General features: G+C 40.1%; 1 protein-coding gene across 1 annotated transcript; it reads right to left on the reverse strand.

The window, feature by feature from the left end:
- Positions 1-537: 537 nt before the first annotated feature.
- Positions 538-14315, reverse strand: LOC120042528 (NACHT, LRR and PYD domains-containing protein 1 homolog). The gene is made up of 10 exons (XM_038987369.1): positions 14285-14315; positions 13662-13699; positions 13037-13101; positions 12690-12904; positions 12248-12507; positions 11962-12090; positions 11675-11807; positions 11569-11589; positions 1864-2146; positions 538-1169 (listed from the first exon to the last, which is right to left on the reverse strand). The coding sequence occupies exons 3-10, from the start codon at positions 13042-13044 to the stop codon at positions 1163-1165; spliced, it is 1056 nt and encodes a 351-aa protein (XP_038843297.1). The 5' UTR covers positions 13045-13101; positions 13662-13699; positions 14285-14315; the 3' UTR covers positions 538-1162.
- Between the last annotated feature and the right edge of the window lie 4807 nt (positions 14316-19122).

The raw sequence follows: 19122 nt of genomic DNA on the forward strand, positions 1-19122 counted from the left end.
GTGATGATGATGAAAAATAATACAAATGGTTGAAATTTGTAACATTTTATGAGGAAATGTTAGCAGCCTTAGAATGTTGTTTAACAATATGAAAAAAGCAATGAAGTCAATATTCTTTATAGCACAAATAATAATATAGCATTGATATTTGTTAACAACATTAAAGCAATTATTACCAGAAAGTTGCCATGGTAACAGCAGTAATACAAATAACCAACAGAATGATCCAACATAAATCCAAGATGGCGTAGCAGTCAGACGTCTTTGTCCTGTCGTGTCCCTTGTATATATATTTTTATATCTTTTTCTTCACATTCTTTTAAAAATATTTTAAACCTCAACTTCTAAATACTCTCCTGCAACCCGCCTCACCCAATGTGGCGTGTGTCTGTTTTTTTTTCTAAAGTATTTCTACTTCGGATCTGGAATCCCTCAACTGAAGCTAGCCAGCTACCAGCTATCAGTCAGCAAACCACTGCTAGCGGTCATCAGCTAACCTTGAGCTCGGAAAGCTCTCGCCAGTTCATACAACGTGACTCAAACCAGAGCATAAAGGACCTATTTTTCTCTCCATATCCCCGGATTCCTACCGCAAACTCTCAACATTTTCATCTGGATCCTCGCAACTAGCTAACCGCACTACTGGTTCATAGCATTTGACAGACCAACACCTCACCAGTCTTCTTCTCTCTAAGATGAGATCTTGAAACTGAGATATCTCGTTCTCAAAACATAATCTGGGTTTACTGCCAAATTACAGCTACTGATAGTGAGGATTTGTACAGTCAGCCACTTGACGAACACACATTGGTTTATAGAACAGCACATGAATAAAACACAGACATTTGTTAAAAGAAAAGGAAACATAATTTCCCTAACAGTAATTTAAGTGTCTTTGTCCACAGACTAGGAGACAGGCCTCAGCATCTTCAGGTTAGGTGAAGAAGTGTCTTTGTCCACAGACTAGGAGACAGGCCTCAGCATCTTCAGATTAGGTGGAGAAGTGTCTTTGTCCACAGACTAGGAGACAGGCCTCAGCATCTTCAGATTAGGTGGAGAAGTGTCTTTGTCCACAGACTAGGAGACAGGCCTCAGCATCTTCAGATTAGGTGGAGAAGTGTCTTTGTCCACAGACTAGGAGACAGACCTCAGCATCTTCAGATTAGGTGCTACAAGACAGAGGATGGAGGAGAAGGGAAGAGAGAGATCAGAAAGTATGGAGAAGAAGGAGGAGTGAGATACACCTGAGATAATGATGTGATGATAGTCCTATGATACACCTGAGATAAGGATGTGATGATGGTCCTATGATACACCTGAGATAATGATGTGATGATGGTCCTATGATACACCTGAGATAATGATGTGATGATGGTCCTATGATACACCTGAGATAATGATGTGATGATGGTCCTATGATACACCTGAGATGATGTGATGATGGTCCTATGATACACCTGAGATAATGATGTGATGATGGTCCTATGATACACCTGAGATAATGATGTGATGATGGTCCTATGATACACCTGAGATAATGATGTGATGATGGTCCTATGATACACCTGAGATAATGATGTGATGATGGTCCTATGATACACTTGAGATAATGATGTGATGATGGTCCTATGATACACTTGAGATAATGATGTGATGATGGTCCTATGATACACCTGAGATAATGATGTGATGATGGTCCTATGATAGAACTATACTAAGATACATTTATTACAGGCAGCAACACAAAAACATGCTTCCATTCTGAAAAATACTTTCTCTTTGATCTGGGTAGCTATGTTTTTATTTGACCTATATTTAATCATCCCACATATTCAAGGGAGGGAGAAAAGAAAAGGGTCTTACCTAGATTCACTCAAGTACTTAACAAGATGGTGTTCATGTTCACTGAGAGCTTTGAGACAAGCTCCCATCACTTCTGGTCCTTTAGGGAGGACTGCATTCAGTAGTTCTCTCATTTGCTCCTGTTCAGTTGTTTCAGCTGTTATTCTGGAGTACTCTTCATCACCAATCATGCCCTTTGACGACAGAACATCTGCTATTGGCATTGGGTTTTTGACTCCCTGAATGAGTTTAGCCCTGTGTTTCTTCAGAAACTCCTCAGCAGGAATCCCAGGGAGTGTTAATGCTGAAGGGAGGTGAATTAAATGAATATGGCTTTAGGGTGAACAGCAGCTGTTTCTACATCTAACAGTCTCTCTAGTTATCATTCTTCTGATAGTCATTTCTTGTATAGAGCTGACTCCAGGGTTGTAGTCAATTCATATTCAAGTCAGTCAATTTAAACACATTTTTTTCTTCCCACTAGTCATTGAAAATAGATGCCATTTTCCAGTTATTGAATTGGAATATCAGTTTACTTCCTGAATTGACTGACTTATTTGGAATTGACGCCTACCCTGGCTGACACGATTGTCTATTCTACATAACATACAGAGCCTTGCAAAAGTGTTCATACCCCTTGGATTTCTCTGTTGTGTTATATAGTGGGATTAAAAAGGATTTAATTGTAATGTTTTGTCATCAATCTACTGAAAATACTCTGTAATGTCAAAGTGGACCTGTCCTCCATATATACTACATCTGGAAGGTCCCTCAGTCAAGTATCGCATTTCAAGCACAGATTCAACTATATACAAAGACCAAGGATGTTTCTGAAAGCCTCATATTCACCGCCTTCGAAAAGTATTCAGACCCCTTGACTTTTTCCACATGTTGTAAGGTTACAGCCTTATTCTAAAATAGATGACAAAAAAAATCCGGAGCAATCTAGTGGCTCAGACCCTGGTTTAATTCCTGGCTGTATCACAACCCGCCGTGATTGGGAGTCCCATAGGGCGGCGCACAATTGGCCCAACGTTGTCCGGGTTAGGCCGTCATTGTAAATAAGAATTTCTTCTTAACTGACTTGCCTAGTTAAATAAAAAACATCAACAAACAATACCCCATAACGACATCACATAACCCCATAACGAATTCACAATACCCCATAATGACATCACTATACCCCATACTGACATCACAATACCCCATAACGACATCACAATACCCTATAATGACATCACAATACCCCATAATGACATCACAATACCCCATAACGACAAAGCGAAAACAGGTGTAGACATTTTTTGCAAATGTAAGTATTCAGACCATTTGCTATGAGACTCGAAATTTAGCTCAGTTGCATCCTGTTTCCATTGATCATCCTAAAATGTTTCTACAACTTGATTGGAGTCCACCTGTGATAAATTCAATTGATTGGACATGATTTAGAAAGGCACACACCTGTCTATATAAGGTCCCACAGTTGACAGTGCATGTCAGAGCAAAAAAACAAGCCATGAGGTCTCAGGAATTGTCATAGAGCTCTGATATAGGATTGTGTTGAGGCACAGATCTGGGGAAGGGTACCAAAACATTTCTGCAGCGTTGAAGGTCCCCAAGAACACAGTGGCCTCCATCATTCTTAAATGAAAGGAGTTTGGAACCACCAAGACTCTTCTTAGAGCTGGCCGATCCCGGCCAAACTGAACAATTGGGGGAGAAGAGCCTTGGCCGGGGATGTGACCAAGAACCTGGTGGTCACTCTGACAGAGCTCCAGAGTTCCTCTGTGGAGATGGGAGAACCTTCCAGAAGGACAACCATCTCTGCAGCACTCCACCAATCAGGCCTTAATAGTAGAGTGGGCAGACGGAAGCGACTCCTCAGTAAACGGCAGATGACAGCCTGCTTGGAGTTTGCCAAAAGAGTTTGCTGTTGAACTCTTTGGCCTGACTGGCAAGTGTTACATCTGGAAGAAACCTGGCACCATCCCTACAGTGAAGCATGGTGGTGGCAGCGTCATGCTGTGGGGATGTTTTTCAGCGGCAGGGACTGGGAGACTAGTCAGGATCGAGGGAAAGATGAACATTCAAAGAGATCCTTGATGAAATCCTGCTCCAGAGTGCTCAGGACCTCAGACTGGTGCGAAGGTTCACCTTCCAACAGGACAACAACCCAAAGCACACAGACAAGACAATGCAGGAGTGGCTTCGGGACAAGTCTCTGAATGTCCATAAGAGGCCCAGCCAGGGCCCGGACTTGAACCCAATCCAACATCTCTGGAGAGACCTGAAAATAGCTGTGCAGCGACGCTCCCCATCCAACCTGACAGAGCTTGAACGGATCTGCAGAGAAGAATGGAAAAAACTTCCCAAATACAGGTGTGCCAAGCTTGTAGTGTCATACCCAAGAAGATTCTAGGCTGTAATCGCTGCCAAAGGTGCTTCAACAAAGTACTGAGTAAAGGGTCGGAATACTTATGTAAGGAAACACCCCCCTGAAATGGACAAAAATGAATAGGAAGTTATTGGCACCATATGAAACATGAACACAATGTACAATACCACTCAATTCGGCGTCGTTTCATTCAAAACTGATTGCAAATGCCATATGGCAAATGCCAAGTGTAACACTGCAAAAATCCAATAGATGGCGAATGCGCTTTACCGTAATTTTTCATATTGCAAATGTAACACAAGTCAAGACACCCTTAAAAAAGCTTAACCTGTTTGGGCTATAGGGGGCGTTTTGGAAAAACTGGAAAATATGTGCAAATTTTCAAACGGCCTCTTAATCAATTGTTGCTCTTACAATATGCATATTGTTAATACTATTGGATAGAAAAGAGTCTCTAGTTTCTAAAACCGTTTTAATTTTTTCTCTGAGTGGAACACAAGTCCTTTGGCAGCACTTTCCCCGACCAGGAAGTAAAATGCAAGATGTTTATGCTCGCTTCAACGCTCTGCCTATACATGGTCATGCCACTTATGACCCGAAACACACCTCGTACGCCTTCCTCTGGGTGTCAAGAGTACGTCAGAGGAGAAATCTTGCGTTTATCTTGTTTTGACGTGAAATAAGACCTATTTCTTTGACATGACCGTCAATTTCAGGAAGTCAGAAGCGCGCGACTTGGGAGAGATATCATGTTTTGTTTTGCTGCCGTTTCGGATGTGAACTATCTCCAGCTCGGATTTGATTTGATAAATGAGACCATCTCATCATAATGTATGTTTTTTCAATATAGTTTAACTTCTTGCAACTATAGGGGGTGCTGTTCCGCATTAGCATTTTTTGGTCTCCAAATTAAACTGCCTCGTGCTCAATTCTTGATCGTACAATATGCATATTATTGTTATTATTGGATAGAAAACACTTTCTAGTTTCTATAGCCGTTGGAATTTTGTCTCTGAGTGGTACAGAACTACTTCTACATCACTTTTCCTGACAGGGAGTCAGATTTCAGAAATTTTTACCCCTGATCTGGGATCGGTTTTAAGGTGCCAGTAGATGCTATAGAGAAACCGACACTGCCTACGTCTTCCTCTGGGTGTCAGTACGTCATCACGTTTTGAATGGATTCGATTGCGCAATCAGAGCCACTATAAAACACGAAAACGTAGAAGTACCGCTCTCTTCCTGCATGCGTCATGCGCAAAATGGACATCAGACCTGCCTCCTTCCAAATCGTTGTTTAGAGAGTGATATTTCTCCGGTCATGTTTTTAGTCGTTATAGTTGTTAAAAACATCATAATGTAGTTAATTTGAACCGTTTTATAGCAATTTATATCCGTTTAGTGCGATTTTGAGGAATTTCTTTGTCGTGCACTCTGAAACTTTGGACACGTTTCGGGGTCCCGTTCGATCGTTAGTGGATATTTCGAAGGACAGAGGACATCTATCGACCAAAAGAAGATTCGACCCAAGAAAGGATTCTTTGCCCAAGATTCTGATGGAAGAACAGCTCACAGTAAGAACAATTTATGATGATAAATCGTGTTTCTGTCGATAAATGTTAAACGTTTATGTCGCCATCTTGTTTGCTATAGCTTCGCTTGGCGCAACCTGTATTGAAAAGTAAGGATAATTTAAAAAATGTAAATCAGCGATTGCATTAAGAACTAATTTGTCTTTCGATTCCTGTCAACCCTGTATTTTTTAGTCAAGTATATGATTAGCTTTCAATTAAACTAGATCACTCTGAAAGATGACGTCAGACATTTTGAGGCTTGATTTCCTAGTATTTTCATTGTGTAACCATGGTTTTGTATGGCTAAATATGCACATTTTCGAACAAACTGTATATGTATGTTGTAAAATGATGTTACAGGAGTGTCATCGGAAGAATTCTGAGAAGGTTAGTGAAAAAATTAATATATTTTGGCGGTGATTACGTTATAGCGCTCTTTGGCTGGAATCGATGCTCTGGTAACGTTTTCACATGTGGTATGCTAACTTATCGATTTATTGTGTTTTCGCTGTAAAACGCTTAGAAAATCTGAAATATTGTCTGGAATCACAAGATCTGGGTCTTTCCATTGCTATGCTTTGTCTATTCTTATGAAATGTTTTATTAAGAGTAAATTGGTCATACATGTCGCTCTCTATAGTAATTCTAGTCGTCTTGTGATGGTCGGTGCAATTGTAAACTGTGATTTCTACCTGAAATATGCACTTTTTTCTAACAAAACCTATCCTATACCATAAATATGTTATCAGACTGTCATCTGAAGAGGTTTTTTCTTGGTTAGTGGCTATCAATATCTTAGTTTAGCCGAATTGGTGATAGCACCTGAAGTAGTAAGAAACTGATGGAGTTAGAAAAGTGGTGTATTTTGCTAACGTGTTTAGCTAATAGATTTACATATTTTGTCTTCCCTGTAAAACATTTTAAAAATCTGAAATGGTGGCTTTATTCACAAGATCTGTATCTTTCATCTGGTGTCTTGGACTTGTGATTTAATGATATTTAGATGCTACTATCTACTTGTGAAGCTATGCTAGCTATGCTAATCAGTGTGTGGGGGGTGATCCCGGACCCGGGGTAGAGGCTCGTTAGAGGTTAATCAGATTATTTGAATTTTTTGGGGAGTTTTGCCGTGTTCCGTAATGTTTACTTTGTTTACGTTGGAGAGATCCGTGCCACTCGACTAGTACCCCTGCTAAATGAAGATGGAAAGTTGCCATTCTGAATGGATTGAACGACTCTTCTGGACTAAGGACAACTTGATCAACATTCTGATGAAAGATCAGCCAAAGTAAGACCAAATTTATAATGTTATTTCATATATCTGTCGTGCATGTCAACTGGTCGCGCGCGCCCAAGTGTGTCTGTCTGGCGTGGCTATGCTAATTTAGCGCTACATTTAGTTTTCGATGTAAAACATTTAATAAATCGGAAATATTGTCTGGAATCACAAGAATCCTGTTTTTCAATTGCTGCACAGTATGTATTTCTCAGAAATGTTTTATGAGGAGTAATTAGGTATTTGATGTTGGTGTCTGTAAATGTTATGGCTGCTTTCTGATTGTAGCTGAAATGTAATTTATGATTTATACCATAAATATACACATTTTTCAAAAAAAACATATGCTATACAATAAATATGTTATCAGACTGTGATCTTATGAAGTTGTTTCTTGGTTTAGTGGCTATATATATCTTCATTTGGTCGAATTAGTGATAGCTGGTGATGGACGTAAAAACTGATTGGTGTTAGAAAGTGGTGTCTTTTGCTAAGGTGGTTAGCTAATAGATTTACATATTTTGTCTTCCCTGTAAAACATTTTAAAAATCGGACATGTTGGTTAGATTCACAAGATGTCTGCCTTTCATATGCTGTATTGGACTTGTTAATGTGTGAAAGTTAAATATTTTAAAAAAATATTTTTTTTGAATTTGCCGCTCTGCCTTTTCAATGGAATGTGGGAGGGGTGCCGCTAGCGGCACCCCTGGCCCAAAAAGGTTAATGGACCGTTTTTCGAAATTATTTTGATTTTTATGTCAATTACACATGTATAAGAACTGTATGAACATACTTTTGTCAAATTTTATTATCATAATTATTATTCTTTTTTTACTAGTCCATAAGGCATATGTTTTGTCCATTTGCAATATGATTTCATAAGAAGTCAAAAGTCGAAAATAATGATAAAAAAAATAAAACATCCAAAATGACAAGGGGCGCCCCCTTATGGATGGGCAAGGGTGGGGGGTGCTCCCTACCCAACCGTTGACCCCTTGCTCCCCACTAAAGAAATTGTAATCACCAGGTGCACGGCTGTCCATTTGCAATATGTTTCAATGGGCAATTACCATCACGAATTTGACATGCTCAAAAATACTGCAGAAATGCAAAAGTGACTGACCCGATGAACTCGGGATGGCCGGGCAGTGATAGTGGTTCCTCTCCATCGCTCATGGTGTTGATTTCATCATGTCCATTTGGTGATGTTTTTTCACTGTTGAATCATATTGCAAATGTACAGACATCCATTTTTTAAACCTCCACAAATCACTCAGGCTGGCCCCCATTGACTTGGGGCCGTAGTATAGTGCTCCCATAGCGGGCATGGAAGTCTGGATGCCCCCTAAAAGCATTTAAAACCATATTGAAAATCGTGCCTGGTAACCCAAAACATGAAACATAGAATATTTTAGAGAAGAAAAAACAGATTTTTTTAAAACTTTTTTTGAAAACCTCCATAAACCACTCAGGCCGGCCCCCATGGACTTTGGGCCATAGTATAGTGGTCCCATAGCGGGCATGGAAGTCTGGATGCTCCCTAAAAGCTTTTAAAACTGTTTTGAAATCGTGCCTGGTAACACAAAACATGAAACATAGCCTATAATACTGCAGAAATGCAAAATTGACTGGCCTGATGAACTCGGGATGGCCGGGCAGTGATAGTGGTTCCTCTCCATCGCTCGTTGTGTTGATTTCATCATGTCCATTTGGTGATGTTTTTTCAGTGTTGAATCATTTTGCAAATGTACAGTTGCATTTGCAATATGTTTCAATGGGCATTTACCATCACGAATTTGACATGCTCAAAACTCCTGCAGAAATTCAAAATTGACTGGCCTTGATGAACTCGAGATGGCCGGGTAGTGAGAGTGGTTCCTCTCCATCGCTCGTTGTGTTGATTTCATCATGTCCATTTGGTGATGTTTTTTCACTGTTGAATCATATTGCAAATGTACTGTGCATTTGCAATATGTTTCAATGGGCATATACCATCACGAATATGACATGCTCAAAACTCCCGCAGGAATAAGAAATTGACTGGGCCGATGAACTCGGGATGGCCGGACAGTGATTCTGGTTTCTCTCCATCGCTCGTTGGTGTTGATTTCAGAATGTCATTTCGGTGATGGTACCTCACTGTTTAAACATATTGCAAATGTACAAAAGTCAACTAGCAAGTCAGTGTCCATCAGTCAATTAGATATTTTCAGACACCAAACTGATACAAACTGACACCCACTTCTTTCAACTCGTTTAGAAGCCAACTATCACATATTTCCGAGCAGGCCCAAAATTCACAGGGCCTTCTATTTAAACCACAATAAAAACATATAACACATAGTTACGTTCTAACTGCGGGTCCAGTTCTGACATTATATGTAGACCTATGTGAGGTGACCTCAAATCCAAAGTTTCGGCTCGATAGGTTATTCAGTGCCTGAGCAAGACCTTAATTGGTGCTGAAAATCCACCTTTTTCCATGCCTTGCTACGGGGTCCTTGAATGAGCTATCGGACAGAAATGTTGGGGTCCATCTATATGGGCCGAGCCGGTTTCAATGCACCTAGTCTTGCAACTCTGGGACTTTTCTAAATATCGTCATTTTCGTATTGGTCCAAATGAATTGAAGTTATTGCAAATGTACAAGGCTGTTTCTCGGTCTCAGAACCTTCTAGAGCAACATAACTCACCGTACACTATCGACCTGAGCTCTATAACAGGTTTCTAAAGTTTCAGAGCTCTAAGTCTAACGGTTCTTTAATAGTTCGAACAAAAGTAACTATTGCAGGCACTGTCTGTCTCTAAGCCCCACAGTGTGTCACTCCATCCTTTCTGAGTGGGTGTGTGCGTTTTTCTTGGAAATCTGATGGGATGAATGACTGATTTAGAGTTCACGAGGGTTGCCTAATCACACATATGAAGTTTTGGAAAGATGTACTTTTTTAACCCTTCAAAACAGCACCTTTGACACCAATTATGGCACTTCCGGTTGGTACAGGGAGCTAAAAGTAAACACATATCCTCATTATGGTAGGCTTTTACAGAATCCTGAGTTTTAAGTCTTTATGTTAAGAACTGACTGATTTACAGAGGGTTAAATGAGTGTGTGTTATTTCAGAAAATCACAGAAAATCACAGAATTCTCGCAGAGCTCCAAAACCCACTTAAAAAATGTTCGCCTGAACACGCTGCAACTGGATCTGTAACTTTTTTGGGAAAAAAACTCATTTTTGTGAACATCACCAATTGTACAATGTACGATTTCTCTTAAATTAGGATAGATAAATGGCTGGTTCTTTTTTTCCTGACACCGTAGGTTTATGTACTTTGACGTGAAGTGGTCAAATTAGCACTCTATTTTCGTCTTTGACCTTTAATCCCAGAAAATTGGCCATAACTCAAAAAGCGTTGAGGCCTCGACGCCATCTTGTTCGGGGCCAACTGCCCATTATGCCAAACCTATGCTCACCAAGTTTCGTCTTCGAAATCTTTTTTGTTTAGGAGAAAAGGCCACGTCATGGTTGTTGATGTTTTGTACATTTGCAATATGATTCCATTCACCCTCTGGTGGGATATACCGGGACAGCGAAAAAACAACCAAAATTAGAAAATTTCATCAAACGTAAACCGAATGTCCGAGAGACTTCATTCGATGACTTCCTGAAAGACCTGGCCCACGTGCACGGCCCTCCGCCGTCCGCAAATGTTTCAAACGTTGGCGGACGTCTAGTAAGGGACCGCACATTTGCAATATGGTGTTTCTCACTAACCATACGGCAAATGTCAAAATGTTCCCTTCAGGTATGTAAATGTGATCGTTTTTTATTTTTAATACATTTGCAAAAATGTCTAAACTTGTTTCCGCTTTGTCATTATGGAGTATTGTGACGTCATTGTGGGGTATTGTGATGTCATTCTGGGGTATTGTGTGTAGATTGATGAGGGGAAAAAACAATTGTATCCATTTTAGAACAAGGCTGTAACGTGAGAAAATGTGGAAATGTCACAGGGTCTGAATACTTTCCGAATGCATTGTAACTCTCATGTTTACTGACTTGTTGAATGGGTGTCAGTGATGTATTCTGTCACACCCTGATCTGTTTCACCTGTCTTTGTGATTGTCTCCACCCCCCTCCAGGTATCGCCCATCTCCCCATTACCCCCTGTGTACTTATTCCTGTGTTCTCTGTTTGTCTGTTGACAGTTTGTCTTGTTTGTTCGAGTCAACCAGTGTTGTGTCTCAGCTCCTGTTTTTTCCCCAGTCTCTCTTTTCCTGTCTTCCCGGTTTTGACCCTTGCCTGTCCTGACTCTGAGCCTGCCTGCCTGACCACTCTGGCTGCCCCTGTCCCTGACCCCGCCTGCCGACCTGTACCTTTAACCCACCTCTGGTTTACTGACCCCCGCCTGCCTTGACCTGTCTTTGCCTGCCCCTGTTACAATAAACACTGTTACTTGGACAGTCTGCATCTGGGTCTTACCTTGGTTCTGATAGTATTCATCTGAAAGATAAACAACATGAGGTTATATCACTTTAAATAGCATCTGGTACAAAAGTACGAAGTGATGATTGACATATGCTCCTACCTCGTGATACTATTTCTGTCCATACTATCCTCTCATCATCACTGAATAACTCCATCTCAATGTCAATCCCTGTCATTTTCACAACCGCCTTGAAAAAGCTTGGTGTGGTGTCTCTATGTATGAGATGAATCCTCTGGAGGGAGAAGGAGAGTCTGTTTTAGCAATGTAAACATGTTTCCCATGCAAATAAAGCCATTTGAATTGAATTGAGAGTGAGAGAGAGAGAGCAATGGATAGAACTGTGACTGAAATGTCAGATTCATGTTCTTAGTCTACTAAAACTGTACCGGTGGATTGATGGCGGTAGAACAGGGAATGTTCAGTCTGAAGGAACTCTTCAGTTTGAAGGACTGCTCTGGTCTTGTGATGGGAAACCTTTTAGACCCTTGAAACTTTGATTCCTGTTGTTCCACAGCCTGTGAAACGAGGCATGAAATACCCAGCCAGTCAATGTATAGTCTTGTTCAAACATTATTCAGAAAACTAGCAACACACTTATCTTAATTTAATGAGTGTCAACATAAACTGCACAACTGTTTAGTTAAGGTAATCTCTATAATAATGGTCCCTCACCTGTATTTGGCCGGGGTTACTGGGGAACAGGTATAGGCGTGGAATTAGTGTTTCCTTCATCACTGTCAGATAGAGCATCAGCTCACAGTGGACATCTACGTTCCAAGAAAGGATATAGCTCAGTATAACAGAGATAGCTGAGAACTTGGGATGGAGAATCTTAGCATGGAATCTGGTGACCTCATGCACTTCCTCTAAAGACACTCCATGTTCCTCTACATGAAGAATCTTCATCTCATTCCTCAGGGAAGGGTTGGTCCCTGAACAACACAATACAAAGGAGAGAAAGACAAATATTGCATTATTCATCCAACTAAAACACAAAGAATATGCAGTACCAGATCACAGTAAACTCAAACTCCCAGAATAGTTCATTAATTCAGGAAGTGAAACTCAGTTACATGGAAATGTCTTTCTGAATAGTATTTCTATATGGTTTTACCTAAACAGACACAGTGTGGCAGATGAACTTCCTCCAGTTCACCTAACTCCATAGTGATGTCCAGCAATGGACCACCTTGTGTGTACTGCATGTCTTTCAGAAGTTGACTGTAGGGTTCCCAGTTCCTGAAGTGATACTTCAGAATGACATCTCTCTCACACCGCCAGCGGAGCCCAGACACTGTGCACTCATAACTCCCTTTGGGTGTCCTGTGTCTGAGGGCAACAACAAGATATGGTAGAGAGTGTCAATCGTCAAATGGAGAGGTTGGACTAGAAGACTATTCCCAAAGGTATTGGGGAAATACACTAGCAGGTGGAATGAAATGTTGAAAGTAGTTATTTTACCTGAACATTGTCACTCCCTGGACAGTGGAAGTCAAGGGTTCAATCTGAAGCCAGTGTGTGGAGTCCTGAACAAGGACAAGCATGTCAGTAATAAATATGGGGCTTGTTTCCTGGACACAGATTGAGTCTAGTGCTGGACTAAAAAGCGTGCTCAATGGAAGTTTCAATAGAAAGTTATTTAAGGTCCAGGACTAGACTTAATCTGTGTCTGGGAAACTGGCCCATTAACCAAAGTAACTAATCTAATGTATTTATTCAATGTTACATGGAATGCTGGTGATTTATCAATTAAACTGTCTAATGACAAAATATGACAACAGCTAAAATCCTGCATGCCTACAAGCAGAACACAGGACTGTCTATATCCCAGTATGAATGGTTGGTCAGTACACACCTGGCTTTGAGACAGTGTTTATATTACTAAAGCAGAACACAGGACTGTCTATATCCCAGTATGAATGGTTGGTCAGTACACACCTGGCTTTGAGACTGTGTTTATATTACTAAAGTAGAACACAGGACTGTCTATATCCCAGTATGAATGGTTGGTTGGTACACACCTGGTTTTGAGACTGTGCCTGACTCCTGCAGGTATGTAAAAGTAAGAATTGACATTATGACTTACCTCAACATGGTCACAGGTCTTACAACTCTGAGGAATCCCTAAAGTCAAAAGTAGTTGTTATTTAAAATGGACAATCTCGTCGAATAATGAATTAATAATTATTAAATAGACTTGTAATAAAAATGAATATCAGTGAGCAACAGTCTCAGAATGTACACTCATTAGCATACCATAATCTGACATTAGTGTTATATTAATTAATGTTTGTGGAAGCAGGAAACAACATCGTTCTGGTCCATGTTTTGTAGATGTTGGGAATCTGATTTCTGGTAGATCCTAGGATGAGAGCTTAAAGGTAGAGTCAGCTAAATTATGTTGTACGTGCAGCACCACAGATATTGTGATGAGCAAGATGCTTGACATCTCTCTCAAACAGTCACACACAGCATCTGCCCATGTGCAAGGGTTCTCTTCACTCTCTTACAGCGGAGAAGTTTAGCCTTGCGCTCCAACGCTCTCAGTTGTTGTAGAAATTGACCCACTATGCTGTTTACTTTGTGCTTCTACGTCATATTGCTGACTCAACCTTTAAGTATGTTTAGACAAAATAGAGCATGATTGTGAATAATGAACGCTTAACAACTATTTTCCTTTAAAAACAATTAAAATCAGTTAACACTCACATTTCTCAGGTCCAGGCTTGATCCAACACTCTCCACCATGGTCTCTGGTGTTCTCAGGTCCAGGCTTGATCCAACACTCTCCACCATGGTCTCTGGTGTTCTCAGGTCCAGGCTTGATCCAACTCTCTCCACCATGGTCTCTGGTGTTCTCAGGTCCAGGCTTGACACAACTATCTCCACCATGGTCTCTGGTGTTCTCAGGTCCAGGCTTGATCCAACACTCTCCACCATGGTCTATGGTGTCCTCAGGTCCAGGCTTGATCCAACACTCTCCACCATGGTCTCTGGTGTTGGTAAAGCAGAAGGATAGACTGATTAACCTGTTGAGGACAGAGGGCGCTGTTTTCACTTTGGGGGAAAATCGAGCCCAATTTAAACGGCCTCGTACTCAATTCTTGCTCGTACAATATGCATATTATTATTACTATTGGATAGAAAACACTCTCTAGTTTCTAAAACCGTTTGAATTATATCTGTGAGTAAAACAGAACTCCTTTTGCAGCAAACTTCCTGATAGGAAGTGGAAAATCTGAAATCGATGCACTGTTCTAGGGGCTGCCTATTAAAGTCCTTGATATTTATTAGTTTAGATGCACTTCATACGTCTTCCACTAGATGTCGACAAGTAGTGAGAGAAGAAATTGAGTGTGTAACTTTATCTGGACTCGAATCATAGCTCTTGGCATGACGTGTCACCAGTTTCCTGTTTTCTGGAGAGCGCGAGGAGGGACCTGGATTTGCCTTCTGATAAGCTGACGTTATGGACGACTAATATCTCTGGCTTTGATTTTATTTGATACATGTGACAATATCATCGTAAAGTATGTTTTTTCAATATAGTTTAATCAGATTATTGAATTTTTTTCGGGAGTTTTGCCGTGTTCCGTTCTCTTCCGTTTGTTGACGATGGAGAGATTCGTGCCACTTGGCAAGTGTGCTTGCTAAATCGAGAGGGAAAAAGGCCGTTCTAAAACCAAACAACGATTGTTCCCGACAAAGGACCCCTTGTACAACATTCTGATGGAAGATCAGCAAAAGTAGGACCCATTCTATGATGTTATTTCATATATCTGTCGTACATGTGAACTAGTCGTTTGCGCCCAGCTTTTGGGTACTCTCTCGCTATACATAAGCTGGATGTCGTAATGAAGTTATTTTTAGAATTCTAACACGGCGATTGCATTAAGAACTAGTGTATCTATCATGTCCTATACAATATGTATTTTTTTGTTATGTTTATGAATAGCTATTTGGTCAGAATATGTGTGTCAGAAAAAGTGTCCGAAAAATATCCGGACGTTGTGGGAAAAAGATGCTACGTTAGCACAACGTTAGCACAATGTATAACCACTGATTTCAGCTCTAAATATGCACATTTTCGAACAAAACATAAGTGTATGTATAACCTGATGTTATAGGACTGTCATCTGATGAGGCTTATCAAGGTTAGTCAAAATTATATATCTTGCTGGTTTATTCGCTATCGCTAACGTGCCTATTGCTATCGCTAACGTGCCTTGGTGAATGAATGCGGTAGTGTGGTAGGCTATTGTAGTAAGCTAATATAATGCTATATTGTGTTTTCGCTGTAAAACACTTAATAAATCGGAAATATTGGCTGGATTCACAAGATGTTTGTCTTTAATTTGCTGTACACCATCGATTTTTCAGAAATGTTTAATGATGAGTATTTAGGTATTTGACGTTGGTGTCTGTAATTATTCTGTCTGCTTTCGGTGCAATTTCTGATTGTAGCTGCAATGTAAACTATGATTTATACCTGAAATATGCACATTTTTCGAACAAAACATAGATTTATTGAATAACACGTTATAAGACTGTCATCTGATGAAGTTGTTTGTTGGTTAGTTAGGTTGGCTTTGTGCATGCTACCTGTGCTGTGAAAAATGTCTGTCCTTTTTTGTATTTGGTGGTGAGCTAACATAAATATATGTGGTGTTTTCGCTGTAAAACATTTTAAAAATCAGACATGTTGACTGGATTCACAAGATGTGTATCTTTCATTTGCTGTATTGGACTTGTTAATGTGTGAAAGTTAAATATTTCTAAAAAATATATTTTCAATTTCGCGCTCTGCCTTTTCAGTGGAATGTGGGAGGAGTTCCGCTGACGGAACGCCAGAGCCAGACAGGTTAACTTCTTTGGGCTGCAGGGGCAGTATTGAGTAGCCTGGATAAAAGGTGCCCATTTCAAACGGCCTCGTACTCAATTCTTGCTCGTACAATATGCATATTATTATTACTATTGGATAGAAAACACTCTCTAGTTTCTGAAACCGTTTGAATTATATCTGTGAGTAAAAGAGAATTCCTTTTGCAGCAAACATCCTGACAGGAAGTGGAAAATCTGAAATCTATGCACTGTTCTAGGGGCTGCCTATTAAAGTCCTTGATATTTATTAGTTTAGATGCACTTCATACGTCTTCCACTAGATGTCGACAAGTAGTGAGAGAAGAAATTGAGTGTGTAACTTGATCAGGACTCGAATCATAGCTCTTGGCATGACGTGTCACCAGTTTCCTGTTTTCTGGAGAGTGCGAGGGACCTGGATTTGCCTTCTGATAAGCTGACGTTATGGACGACTAATATCTCCGGCTTTGATTTTATTTGATACATGTGACAATATCATCGTAAAGTATGTTTTTTCAATATAGTTTAATCAGATTATTGAACTTTTTTCGGGAGTTTTGCCGTGTTCCGTTCTCTTCCGTTTGTTGACGATGGAGAGATTCGTGCCACTTGACAAGTGTGCTTGCTATATCGAGAGGGAAAAAGGCCGTTCTAAAACCAAACAACGATTGTTCCCGGCAAAGGACCCCTTGTACAACATTCTGATGGAAGCTCAACAAAAGTAGGACCCATTTATGATGCTATTTCATATATCTGTCGGAACATGTTTACTAATAGTTTGCGCCCAGATTTTGGGCACTCTCTCGCTATAACGTAAGCTGGATGTCGTAATGAAGTTATTTTTAGAATTCTAACACGGCGATTGCATTAAGAACTAGTGTATCTATCATTTCCTATACAACATGTATTTTTTAGTAACGTTTATGAATAGTTATTTGGTCAGAATAGGTGAGTGTCATAAAAATATCCGGACATTCTGGGAAAAAGATGCTACGTTAGCACAATGTATAACCACTGATTTCAGCTCTAAATATGCACATTTTCGAACAAAACATAAGTGTATGTATAACCTGATGTTATAGGACTGTCTTCTGATGAAGCTTATCAAGGTTAGTCAAAAATTATATATATTTTGCTGGTTTGCTACGATCGCTAACTTTTGCTGCTGGGAAATGGCTTGTGTTTCTGGCTATTGTGGTAAGTTAATATAACGCTATATTGTGTTTTCGCTGTAAAACACTTAAGAAATCGGAAATATTGGCTGGATTCACAAGATGTTTGTCTTTAATTTGCTGTACACCATGTATTTTTCAGAAATGTTTTATGATGAGTATTTAGGTATTTCACGTTGGTGTCTGTAATTACTCTGGCTGCTTCGGTGCTATTTGTGACGGTAGCTGTGATGGTAGCTGCAATGTAAAACTGATTTATACCTCAACTATGCACATTTTTCGAACAAAACATAGATTTATTGTATAACACGTTATAAGACTGTCATCTGATGAAGTTGTTTCTTGGTTATTTTGGTTGGTTCTTGGTTGGTTTTGTGCATGCTACCTGTGCTGTGAAAAATGTCTGTCCTTTTTTGTATTTGGTGGTGAGCTAACATAAATATACATGGTGTTTTCGCTGTAAAACATTATAAAAATCGGACATGTTGGCTGGATTCACAAGATGTTTATCTTTCATTTGCTGTATTGGACTTGTTAATGTGTGAAAGTTAAATATTTCTAAAAAATATATTTTGAATTTCGCGCCCTGCACTTGGACGGGCTGTTGTCATAAGTGTACCGGCACCCGCCCTGCAGCCATAACAGGTTAACTTCTTGAGCCTATGGGGGCGCCATTTCGACTTAGTAAAAATGAGTTCCCAAATTAAACTGCCTCGTACTCAATTCTTGCTCATACAATATGCATATTATTATTACTATTGGATAGAAAACACTCTCTAGTTTCTAAAACCGTTTGAATTATTTCTCTGAGTGAACAGAACTCATTCTGCAGCACATTTCCTGTCAGGGAGTGGGATTTCAGAAATCGAGGTCCCTGTTCTGAGGTCAGTTTATAAGTCCCCATGTAAGCCATCGGGCTACATGCACTGCATACGTCTTCCTCTAGATGTCAGTAAGCGGGGAGAATTTGAATGGAGTGGATTGCGCAATCTGGGACCTTATATAAGACCATGGAACGGAAGTACCGTCCTTTTCAACGGTGCGCCTGGCGCAAGAAGACATCACAATGGCGTCCTGCAAACGCTTTCGTTTTAGTAGTTCTATATCTCCGGTCATGTTTTTATTCGTTATAGGTGTTAAAGACATCATAAGGTAGTTAATTTAAACTGACTTATAGCAGTTTATAGCAGTTTATTGCGATTTTCTGGGACTTCTCTGTCATGCGCTTTCACGAGTTGGACACCTCTCCAGTTGGTGGCTAACATTAGCGGCTATTTCGACCGGACAAGAGGACATCTTTCAACCCAAAGACGATTGTTCTGGAGAAAGGACACCTTGCCCAAGATTCTGATGGAAGCTCAGCTAAGAGTAAGCAGTCTTTATGCTGTTAATTCGTACTTATGTTGACAAATGTTAAATAATAATTCCGCCATGAATTATGGGGCGGTCTCGCTTTAGCGCACGCTGTATTGCGCAGTAACGTTAATTTTAAAAATCTAACCCAGCGATTGCATT

Source organism: Salvelinus namaycush, unplaced genomic scaffold (genome assembly GCF_016432855.1).
Source record: "Salvelinus namaycush isolate Seneca unplaced genomic scaffold, SaNama_1.0 Scaffold707, whole genome shotgun sequence".
Taxonomy (NCBI): Eukaryota; Metazoa; Chordata; class Actinopteri; order Salmoniformes; family Salmonidae; genus Salvelinus; species Salvelinus namaycush.